This window comes from Macaca nemestrina, chromosome 11 (assembly GCF_043159975.1).
Source record: "Macaca nemestrina isolate mMacNem1 chromosome 11, mMacNem.hap1, whole genome shotgun sequence".
NCBI classification, from domain to species: Eukaryota; Metazoa; Chordata; class Mammalia; order Primates; family Cercopithecidae; genus Macaca; species Macaca nemestrina.
Window position 1 is genome coordinate 56,846,590 of NC_092135.1, and position 12,145 is coordinate 56,858,734.

At 40.4% G+C, this 12,145-nt stretch overlaps 1 protein-coding gene across 10 annotated transcripts in view; it reads left to right on the forward strand.

Moving 5' to 3' along the window:
• The window catches only part of LOC105493193 (tetratricopeptide repeat, ankyrin repeat and coiled-coil containing 1), a 263,922-nt gene that overhangs the window by 92,562 nt on the left and 159,215 nt on the right, over positions 1–12,145 (forward strand). For all 10 annotated transcript variants that reach the window (XM_071072815.1, XM_071072818.1, XM_071072811.1 and 7 more), the window contains one exon: positions 4,942–5,017. In XM_071072815.1, the coding sequence (XP_070928916.1) occupies positions 4,957–5,017 (61 nt within the window). In that variant the 5' untranslated portion in view covers positions 4,942–4,956. The remainder of the gene's footprint in view (positions 1–4,941; positions 5,018–12,145) is intronic.

Here is a 12,145-nt window from a genome sequence, read left to right on the forward strand (position 1 = left end):
TATCTGTTAAAGAATAAACATAGTCCCTGCCCTCAGCTCCCAGATTCCACTTGAAATTGTGTAAATAGGCAGTATGGCACTCCAGAAGAGAAACATTTTGCTGCTGGTACTCTTCTGTGATCTCAGAAAAGGTGGTCATGGCTCTGATATTGCCATTGTGATTACAGGCTGAAATAGATTTTGTCTTGTTTTGGAATCATCTTACTGTTTTGTCTAGGGTGCTTTTTGTTACATTTTATATGCCAACACAACATGCTGTGCAGAATTCAAATACATGATGTAGAGAGGTTGTGCCTGTCCCCAAAAACTGGGTGTGCTGAAGGAGAAATACTGGAAGTAAAAGTAAGCTTTTGATAGTCAGTCTAACTTCTGGGGGGCTTGAAAGAAGAATCTGTGACATTTGGGAAACTTACATGTTAAATGATAGTAGAAATTTAGGTGACTTCAGACCATTGGCCTTCTCAGAGTAATGTTATCTATTCATCTTTTCTTCTCAATGAACATTACAGGAAATTTACTTCTGTTAGTCATTTTTAGTTGTGGTGACCTTTAGTTGTAGTAACCTAGAGGCTGGTCTTTCCTTTTGTTGGGGCTCAGGACAGGATACCCCCCAATATGGCACTTTGGCATATAAGAGAAACTGCAGAAGAAAGGAGGTCCCTCTGACCTCCCCTTGCCTTTCTCCCCTGAAGCATGGTCATCAAGGAATTCTCTGACCTATCTCACCTGACAGTGAGTTGTCAGACTCTCATTCCAGAGGGGTCCTGCCCTGTACCCAGAGGACAGGAAGAATCTGGACAAGCAGGCCTTGCTGAGGGCCCCCACCCCAATTATTAGGCCTCATTCCCTTTTTGTTCAATCATGCTTCTATGTGGCTGTTCATTCTTCATTGTACTTAAGCCTAAAAATTCAGTTTCCTGAGTCTCTGGATCCTCATTTCCGAAGGCTCCTGTGTGTTGCAAAACTTTGGTTGAGTAAATTTGTTATGCCTTTCTCTTGTTAATCTGTCTTTTTGTTATAGGGGTGTCAGCCATGAACCTTGCCATGGGTGAGGAAAAGATACCTTTTCTCCTGTACACTCTTCCTCAAAAGTATGTAATGGAAAGAAATGACATCTGACGTTCTTCACGTTTTCAAAGACTTATTCTTAAGTATTTAGGTCTAACAGTACATTTGTTCTACTTGTTGTCATAGAGGCTAAGGTTTTATGGGACAGAACTTGAGGGATTGTTTGGTCAGTATTTGAGTTATATCTGTGCCTTTGGTCTATAATATAAAGTAGTCTGGGTACAGCAGTTCACACCTGTAATCCCAGCACTTTGGGAGGCCAAGGCAGGCGGATCACCTGAAATCAGGAGTTCGAGACCAGCCTGGCCAACATGGTGAAACCCCATCTCTACTAAAAACATAAAAATTAGCTGGGCATGGTAGTAGGTACTTGTAATCACAGGTACTCAGGAGGCTGAGGCAAGAAAATCACTTGAACCCAGGAGGTGGAGGTTGTAGTGAGCTGAGGCTGTGCCACAGCACTCCAGCCTGGGCAATAAAGTGAGACTCTGTCTCAAAACAAAACACACACACACACACACACACACATATATAGTAAAAAAGAACAGTATTTCTTATGTTTTATCCTGTGATACTTGTCCATAGGTACTTCCTTACCACACAGTATGTTGGGCTTGTCATTTAATCTGCTGAGTCTGAATTACTGTGTCAGAAAGGCTGGTTTGCATCATTTCTATTTGGTTCACGTCCATGATGGCTCAGTGTTCACCCTTTTAGGGGAAAAATGACAGTAGTTGAAGTTGCTACTGGAAGGGAAGTGTGATGATGCAGAAGAGGAGAGCCTGCTGGCTGCCTACACAGGTGGGTTTCACGGTGCCGTTTCCATTGAGGAATTCACCACTGTCTTCCCTTTGGTCCTCAGAAACTCAGTATTCTCCATGTCTTAAATTGATGGTACTGGACAAAGTGACTCCCTTTAATAAAGCAAAGTTCATGAGAGCTTTTGTTGAAAGCTGGAGTACTGATTTGTTAATTTATTCTCAGAATTGTGTCTGTCAGCAAGCCAGACAGTTGTGTGAACTGGACCAGCACACTCTTTCCCCACTGTTTGCAGACTAAGAAAGGAGCCAAATTATGAGGTGCTTCTCAGTGTGAACAGAAAGAACCAGAACAAGAAGTAGTTGTATCATACCAATGTGTGACAGCACCCAGCTGCAACAGCCCAATGTGTCCATTTCCAGAATTGAATGTAGGGATATGTGTTTATAAGTGTACAGATACTGTCTGGCATGCCAGATAGTCTTCTCTGGAGTGTACTGTTGTCATTGGCCTCTATGGCCTATTCCTATAAATGCTATTTCTGACCATCCCCCTTTCGGTGGGCATAGCCTGTATGTCCATTGGTGACTATTAAGTTCCAGTTATAGGTTTATAACTGGCCAGAGACGATTGAGACTTCCCGGTGACTTTGTATAGCTCCACTCTGATCTGTGTTAATTTCAGAATTTAACTTGTTGGGAAGACTTACATTTTTCCTTTCCAGTCTAGGGGAGGGGAGGATGGTTCCTTATTTTTGCACTCGGGTATAGTCAGTTCAAGTTGCTCTAGGTCGCAGTTTGAATAGCTTTTTTAAGAATATAAAATTTAAGCTATTTCCCTAGAGTTGCTATTTATGGAGGAAAACAGGAACTGGAAGAAGTATTATAGCAGATATATGATAGCCTCTTTCACTTAAGACCACTGATGTGGAAGGTACATCTATCCTGAAAATAGGTGAGTGCCCCAAAATAGGAAAACAGGGTGTCTGGGATGAGATACCAAAGTCAGTGTCACCTAGTCCTTGCCCCATGGGATGCCTATTCTAAGTGGCATGGTAGGTCTACTCTAACTGGTGATGACCTGGGTGATTAATCAGGAGCAGCTCATGGATGTGGTGGGACCTGAGCTTGGTCAGTGATCCAGGTAAACATACGGCTCTGGAAGAGTTCACCAAGGCTTGGTGCAAGGGACCTTGGACGAGCTTTGGTGGCATGGCTCCGTCAGTATTTTTCTCATATTTTTTAGGTAGTTTTTTCTAAATTATAAACCCCAAAGTTGGTTGGTTGAAGAATATGTCTGTGTTTACCAGGTATCTATTTATTATTAACTTTTACTGCCTTTTTTTTATACTACAGTATTTTTCATTGTTTCTCTGAAGTGTGCTTGTTAACAGAAGTTTGTATATTTTCCATCGGTTCCTTGTGGAAACTATTGCTCCCTTCCAACTTTAGTGTTTGCCCTTTAGGTGAAACCTAAACTTTTTCACCAGGGTTTATTCAAGCAGCATTTTCAAAAACAGAATTAAGCTCTAAGCCATGCCCCTTCAGTATGTAAAACTTGTGTGTAAGATGATTTTACTCCGATAACCTTCAGTATGACTTTTTCAGATTCTGCCTAAGATACTATCTTTCTAGTATCACTCAGTTTTGTTTGATTGTTGTTGCCCAAAGCTTTCATTGATGTGTGAGGAGAGACCGGCCTGGTGGAGGGGAGGAAGGTGGTGCTGCTGGGCTGCTGCAGATTTGGATTCTGGCCCTGCAGATTTGGATTCTGGCCCTGCTGTTAATTAGCTGCGTGACCCCTGGCAAGCCAGCCTCCCTGGGTCTCTATTTCTTCATCAATAAAACAAAAGGCTTGGGAAAACAAATACAGGCTTGGACCAAATGATAAGAAAGGTCACCCTGCCTGCTTACGTTGTGTGATTCTGTGAATGGCAACACATTGGGGTTCCTTACCCTTCTCAACGGGTCCCACAAAACTTCTGCTTACTCTGGGGGCTGAGAGGTGGTATGTTACACTGAGGCCATTTGAGGCATTTGTGCTAACGAGGCAAATTTGGGAGCCCTCCTACATAGGAGTTTCTCCCTTCTTGCCTCCCTTTCTCTGCTCCCCTCCCCTTCCCCATCCTCATTACTCCTCTCCCCACCCCTTTTCTTGCCTGTTCAAGAGAGACCTGCTTGCCTTCTGCTTCCCTCTCTTAGTGCATTAATAAAGGTGTGATGGGTAACACAACCCACTAAGATTGGTTACCGTCTGGGGTTGTTCAGCCATCTCATCTGAGTTAGTAGTTGGGAGAGAGAGCTTAAAGGATCCTGGCTTCATGATGAAATAATGGTCCTTTTGTCTGTCGCTTGCTGTAGAGATGGTTTCATGTTTCATCTTAGGCCTGGGTCATTGTGGTGTTTTTACAAGCTCAGTACAACCCTGCTTAAAGATACAGCCTTTTCTTTAAAGGATTTGGCCGTAGTGCCACAGGCCTGTTCTACTTACTTCTCTTCCCCATCCCAAAGTTACAACTATGTATAGTAAAAACCCACTGTAGTGTGTGCTGTTTAATTGGGTTCTCTGATCAGGGTTAAAATGTGTTCCCACTGTATTTATTTTGCAAATGTTTGTAAGATATGCCTCATTTCATAACCTTCCAAAATGTTTTCCTTGTGATTATATAATTAGTAACACCTGTAAAACATTGCCTTTAACCATGTAGCTTCTTTCATTTTCTTTTTGATTCCATGTTCTCGTGCCACCTTTTGATGAACTGGGATTGGGAAACTGCCAAATATCTTGCAGTACTGTACCCAGGTTTAGCCTCATAACCTTAATTAGATGTGGAATGCTGAGAATGCACTATTGTATTTTTTTTTTTTTAGCTTTTCTAACAGTGAACTTCTAATCACTTCATTAAAAGTTATAGAACATTCCTTGTGTCTTCAACATTCAGTTTCCCGCCATAGTTTATTCATAGAAAATTAATGTAAGATTTAAGGTACTAAGGTACCTTAATATTAAGTGGTCTGTTTGTTTGAATGCAAGTTACCTCTTTTTGTCAATACCCAAGTTATATTCCAACTTTCAACGTTTAATTCCACTTCTCTCTGTTCCTTTTCTCTTTAGAAACAAGTGTTGAAAATGTTAAAGGCAGTGCTGAAGAAGAGCCGAGAAGGAGGAAAAGGAGGCAAGAAGGAAGCAGGTTTGTGTGCAAGAATGAGCCCAGCCATGGACCGCGGGCAGTAAGCTGCTCCTCACCCCAGGCTGGATGGATTTGTTGCTTTGGCAGTGGGTCAGAGAGGGTTACCTGGGTTAGAACAAACAGTGTGCTGGAGGCTATGAGAAATGAAATGGGTCAGACATGGTGGCCCACAGCTGTAATCCTAGCATTTTGAGAGGCCAAGGCAGGAGGATTACTTGAGGCCAGGAGTTCCAAGACCAGTCTGGGCAACATAACAAGACACTTGCCTCTACAAAAAAGCTTGAAAAAATTATCTGAGTATGGTGGCACATGTGTGTAAATCATAGCTACTTGGGAGGCTCTGGCAGGAGGATCTCTTGAGCCCAGGAGTTCAAGGCTGCAGTGAGCTATGATAATGCCACTGTACTCCAGCCTGGGCAACAGAGCCAGACCCTGTCTCTTAAAAAAGAAAAAGGACAGAAAACATAATTTTGAGCTTTCTTACGAGAAATGACTTTGAAAATTGAGTTTGGGTTATAACCAAATCCTTTCCCAGAGACTTGAAAGGTTCATAGTTTCAGTAGGTCATTCAGATCTGGAGGGAGTCAAAGTTAAAGACATTGAGGGATAGCAGGTGTGTTCAGGAATTTGGTTTCTAGAAATCCCATTCCCTTTCCCACGTGATTACATTTTATATGTTTGACCAACTGCTGGCTGACTGGTCCTCATCTTTTGGAGTATCAAATTTTACTCCTAACAGGTGGAGCCCCACTTAATGCCAGACTGCTTGTTTTCATTATAATGAGAACTACTTAATTTGGCTTGAATTTCATTTTCGTTTTTAGAGTTCTGGTGCATATTGTCATTGTGACTCTTAATAGCATTACATTCTATGTACTAACCTATTCTAGGGTTATTTTGGTGAACACTGAGTGGTACACCCTTTTTCTCTTGCTAGAAAAAGTATATATTGTCTACCTGTATTGCACAATAAAAATATGTTAGCATGAATTGACTTGCCTGAAGTGTTACATTTCACTCGATAAACCCATGTTAATCCAGTCTCCTTGGAGAATGACTGGTTTTCTGAGTTACTATGTCAAATAATGTTTCAATTTTAATTTCTGTTTTAAGAAGTATGCTTATTAATGAAGCATCACAAAATTATGGTTAATTCTTTAATTCAAAAGATCTTGCAATGCCTTGTGATAATATTAATGTCTGTTGTTTCCATGCTTATATAAGAGAGTAAGTGGATTTCTAAAGTTTTTGGTTATATGGAACCTAGACAAAATCTCTATTTATTGCTAATTATCCCTTAAACCAAGTCTGCAAAATGACAAACTCACCTTAAAAGTAGAGCCTTTATTGCAAGGCTGCTGTTAAAGCTTATCATCAATGCCTGGGTGAGCAGACACTAAAGAAAAGGAAAAACCAGTTTTTAATGACCTAAACAGGAGACCATAGTTAACCTTAGAAAATCAACCCCTGGCTTTGAATAATTAATTAGAATTGTTACTGTGGAGAAATTTCAGTTGACAGAATATCCATCCAGTGGGGGACATTTATTCTCTGCTGGGTCAAGGCCAAAAGGTCTTGTTAGTTTTCTGAAAGCTGTTTAAAAATAATAACAACGAAAAGCTTTTTCAGTTTTGGCTCATCTGTCACCAATCATAGGAACTTTGTTATTTCCTTCATTAGAAGCCTTTGTAATTTCCAGCATCAAGTTAGATCCTAAGCTGTCTGTTGGGTTGGAACTGCCAACCAGTGGGTTATTTTTCTCAGGACCAGGGTCCCCAAGCCTAAACTCCCCAGTTGGTAACAGTTCTTCAAAACAGGCCTACCATCCTCTTTGACCAGTGCCATCCTTAGAAGAAATAACAATATATTAATAATCTTCAGCACCCGTGCCTTTCAGACACACCAGACAGGAACACAGTTTGCATTTGAAACTTTTCCAGTTTCAGAGCGTGTGATTTTGGGTTTATTTCTCCCCTTGGTCTTTAAAAGCAACTATTGCTTTTTCTGAGTCATTTCTTCTTAATAATTTCCACACTACGTATGGCTTTTTCACTAATATAAACCAACTTGAAAGAGCAATGGGAACGTTTCCCATAAAACATCTGCATGGTATGTGCCTTTTTGCTCTTAACTAGAACCTGGTTGTATCAGGCTAGCAACAAAGCAGATGGAGTTTTAAATCCTGATGAAGTTATGTCACAGGATTGTCGGGGGAAATACTTGGAATTTGACCACTCGTATGTTGTAGTCCATGCCAGTCCTCATCATATAAGTAAATCATAGCTAAGTTTTTCTATAAATTAAAGCTGGCTAATCTACCAAGACTGCTCTGAAACTTAGGTAATAATATCTCCTGCAGTATGGAAAAATTTTGCTGTGCTGTTTCCAATTAAAACCAATCTTTGTTGCAAAGACAGAAGAAAATTCATTCTCATGTACTTGAACTCATAATCATAGAAATTTAGGAGACATGTCTAAAAACTTGAGTTCAGCTTTTCATGTCCTTTGTAGGTTGTTTTTTCAGGCAATCTTTTACTACACTTTTACGTTAAACCTATTTTGAGAATTTGGAAAATGCAGTAACTGTGATAAACTCAATATCCTTCAATGGAAACCAAATATTTTTCAGAAACATTGAACAGTTGTCATTCCCTCATTTATCCCTAAAAAGGAGTTACCACATCTTTTTAGGGATAGCTATAGGTAAAACTTTAGCAGGTCTTGAATTCAAACTATATATATATAGACACATATATAGATATTTGCAATATTATGTTTGTTGGTTTTTATTCTTTCGAGACAGCCTCACTGTGTTTCTCAGGCTGGAGTGCAGTTGCACACCATCTCCACTCACTGCAACCTCCGCCTCCTGGGTTCAAGCAATTCTCCTGCCGCAGCCTCCCGAGTAGCTGGGATTATAGGCACGTGCCACCACACCTGGCTAATTGTTGTATTTTTGGTAGAGATGGGGTTTCAGCATGTTGGTCAGGCTGGTCTTGAACTCCTGACCTCAAGTGATCCACTCGCCTCGGCCTCGCAAAGTGCTAGGATTACAGCCATTAGCCACTGCGCCTGGCGGATATTTGCAATATTATGTACGGTGAAACTTAAACTATTGAAAATCATCAAGTAAACTCAATAATTAGCAGAATTCTTCTCTTTTTTATGATCACGCATTTTTACCTAGGAGATGCTTATAGCTGGGCAAAAAAGGTGTTTTCAGAAGGCTCTAGAGGCACACGGGAAAATGTAATTTTTAAAACTTTACCATGGTTTTTTAGAAAGCATATTCACTTTGTTCCTGCTGTTCCATCAGTGCAAATGAGCACTATATTTTTCTCGACCTTGAGTTTGGCATAAGGGAGCAAAAATCGGTATTAAACCATAATATAGGGAGAAGGCCAGATGAGGGCATCTTATTTTTTTCCTCTCCCTGCTTTATGTTAGGACCTTGATCTAAAATAAGCAAACGAGGCGCCGTGTTTATTTTTGAAGCTCTCCAGAGAGGCCTACAACCTTTACCACATGTTTCTTAATTTTAAGTGACCTTTACTATCAGAAAACATTCATGTTGCTACTATTAAACAGTTACTTAGTTTTAAAAATTACTGTTAAGATTAAGAGTATTGTGATATTAAATCTGGACCTAGTAGGAGTTTACAGTGGATATAAGAGCCACACTGGAAGTTAGTATTTTTCTGTACAGCAACACTGTTTGGAAAATGAATAGGAAAGAAATCCCATTTTAAAACAGAAAAAAAACTTTATCAACCTAAGAAGAAATGTGCAAGGTTTTTTTGTTTTGTTTTTGTTTTTTTTTTTTTTTTTTTTTTTTTTGAGACAGGTTTTTGCAGTGTCACTCAGGCTGGAGTGCAGTGGCACGATCTCGGCTCACTGCATCCTTGACCTCCCAGGCTCAGGATATCCTCCCACCTCAGCCTCCTGAGTAGCCACCACGTGACCTTGCCTGGCTAATTTTTGTGGGATGTTGTTGTTGTTGTTGTTGTTGTTGTTTTTTAGTAGAGATGGGGTTTCCACCGTGTTGCCCAGGCTGGTTTCAAACTCCTGGGCCTATGCATCCACCTTGGCCTCCCAAAGTGTTGGGATTACAAGCTGTGAACCACTGTGACCGGCTGTGCAAGCCTCACATTAAAGAAAATAAAACTTCATTGAAGGACTTAAAGGAAGACCTGAATAAGTGGAAAGAAATACTGTTTTTCTGAATAAGCTGATGCATTATTTTAAACCACCTAGCTCTTCCATAATTATGTAGACATTCCATTTAATCCCTAATGAAATCTCCAATTTTTAAAGAAGACTTTTTTTTTTTTTTGGAGCGGTTTTAGGTTCACAGCCAAAATTGGAGGGAGATTCAGAGATTTGCTCCCACACATGCATAGCTTCCACCATTACCAACATTCTCCCCCAGAGTTGTACATTTGTTACAACTGATGAACCTACATTGACACATTGTTACCACCCAAAGTCCATAGTTTACATCAGGTTCACTCTTGATATTGTATATTCCGTGGGTTTGAACAAATGTATAATGACATATCTACCATTGTTGTATCACAGAGTAGTTTCATGGCTTTAAAAATCCTGTGTGTTTTTTTTAAAACACTATAAAATTGGCCAGGTGGGTGGCTCACGCCTATAATCCCAGCACTTTGGGAGGCCGAGGCAGATGGATCACGAGGTCAGGAGATTGAGACCATCCTGGCTAACACGGTGAAACCTCATCTCTACTAAAAATACAAAAAATTGGCCAGGCATGGTGGCGGGTGCCTGTAGTCCCAGCTACTCAGAGGAGGCTGAGGCAGGAGAATGGCGTGAACCTGAGAGGCCGCGCTTGCAGTGAGCCAAGATTGCACCACTGCACTCCAACCTGGGAGACAGAGCGAGACTCCGTCTTAAAAAACAGAAAACAAACAACAACAACAAAACACTATAAAATTGATTCCAGAATCCATCTGGAAGAGAAAGTACTTAAAGGAAAGCTAAGGACAATTTGAAAATGTGAGGCAGGTGCATGTAAATGGCCGAACCAGATTCACATGCCTTGGTTCTAGCTGCATGAGAGCCTGGAAGAGTGTGTTTGGACAGCTTCTTGGCTAAGATTTATACAAGGTGGACTTTACCTTCCACCACCATATGCATTGTGGAGGATTCTTCAGTCACAGACGTTGGGCAGGTTCCCTCCCCTTCAAAAACTAAGGAAGCACAGATATCTAATTACGGTTCATTATGGTAGCTGTTACTACCACATAGCGAGTAAATGACTCAGCTAATATTTTTTTTCTACTGGTCTCCAAGAAATGAAACGTAATTTGATCTAACATCTATGATGTACTTAAAGCTCACAGTTGGTAGTGTTTCTGTTTTTTCTTTAAACCCTGGAGATTTTGTCCTTACTCTGGAAGCATTAGGTGGTCAAGGCCTCTTGCCCTCTCTAGGGAAGGCTGGTCCCTGTCTACCTCTGTTCCTTCTCCTGCCTTCCACTAGTCTTCAATCTGTAGTGTTTTGCCCGCTCTAATTCTACTTGTTCAGTATTGGTGAGGAAGTAGGTTCAAGCTGAGGCAGAACAGCAAAGTTCAATGAACTTTTAATTGCAGTACTGCCTCAATTAAAATAGAGACTGATTAAGGAATAGTTCCTTAATGTGCCAAAATAATAACTGTTTATATTAGTCTTTTCTTTTCAGTTAAATTATTTGTGCTCTTTTATTTTCCCCAGTAGGGGGGCTTAGTTTGAAGCAACTTATTAAAAAAAAAAATTGACCTTTACCTTTCTTTCATTAAAACCCAGGTGGTTGGCTAAATACACTTGTAATGATGTTAATTAAGGCATTGGATAGTCTCTAAGCCTGTGTGTGTACTGAATTAATCTATTAGCTTTGCTTCTAATTCTTCACTTTGAATTTCAAGTAGAAGGAAGCTGTTTGCCTCTAAAGTTTAAAAGCCATTGATGTTGATTGTTAAACTTGGTATTTTAAGCCATTCCAGGCTGCAGCCTGGCTTTCAGTGGTACCTTCTAAACATGCCTCAATACAAATGATGCTTTGTTTCATCTGGAAAATACGAAGCTGCTTTTGATTATTCTGTGCTGCCATTGCCCGTTTTCTGTGGTTGTGTACTATTTAGGAATTTAGTGCAGTGACTCTCTTGCTGAGCTATGGATATTTGGTATCTTCTTGTTAACATTCTCCAAAAGTGTTTCCCAAGCAACAAAACAAGCAGAAATAATTCAGTATAAAGGTATTGTATTATTTACTGGGGCATTTAAACAAATTCTGCAAAATGTTAGAACATGATTTAGGCATAGAATGGGACTGGTCTGTGTTTTTTGTTTTGTTTTTTGTTTTTTGAGACCAAGTCTCGGCTCTGTTGCCTGGGCTGGAGTGCAGTGGTGCCATCTTGGATCATTGCAACCTCAGTCTCCTGGGCTCAAGCGATTTTCTTGCCTCAGCCTCCCAAGTAGCTGGGATTACAGGCATGTGCCACCACACTCAGCTAATTTTCTTATTTTAGTAGAGGTGGGGTTTTGCCATGTTGGCCAGGTTCGTCTCAAAATCCTAACCTCAGGTGATCCGCCCACCTCAGCCTCCCAGAGGGCTGGGATTATAGGTGTGAGCCACTGCGCCCAGCCTGATTTTTAATAGGAGCAGGAATGCTGGTTATTCTCTCTGGTTTGATAGGTTCCTTCATCAGATTTTCTTTGTTGTCCCTCATGTATGTCACAAAGTCAAGAAAAAGCATGGACTTTGAAATTAGAGGACACAGACTCACACCGCAGCTCAATCACCTATTTAACTTGAATTTGGACAGATTTTCTTAACCTTGATTAAACTACCTTATAGTTATATTGTCAGGGTTGAATAAGAATACCCTTTTGTAAAAGTGTTTTAACTTGACATTTGGCCTCTGCTAGATATCCAGTACATCTTTTCTTTCTTGAGAAAACTGTGATACCTTAAAGAACTAACAAAACCCTTTAAAAAAATAAAACTTGTTTTCTGTTATGGAGAAGACAGGACTGCTCTCAGGTGAAGAATGATGTTCTAGAAGCTTCTTTCCATGACTTCCTATTCCCAAATATTCTGGCATCTCCTCTGGATACTAAAGGCTC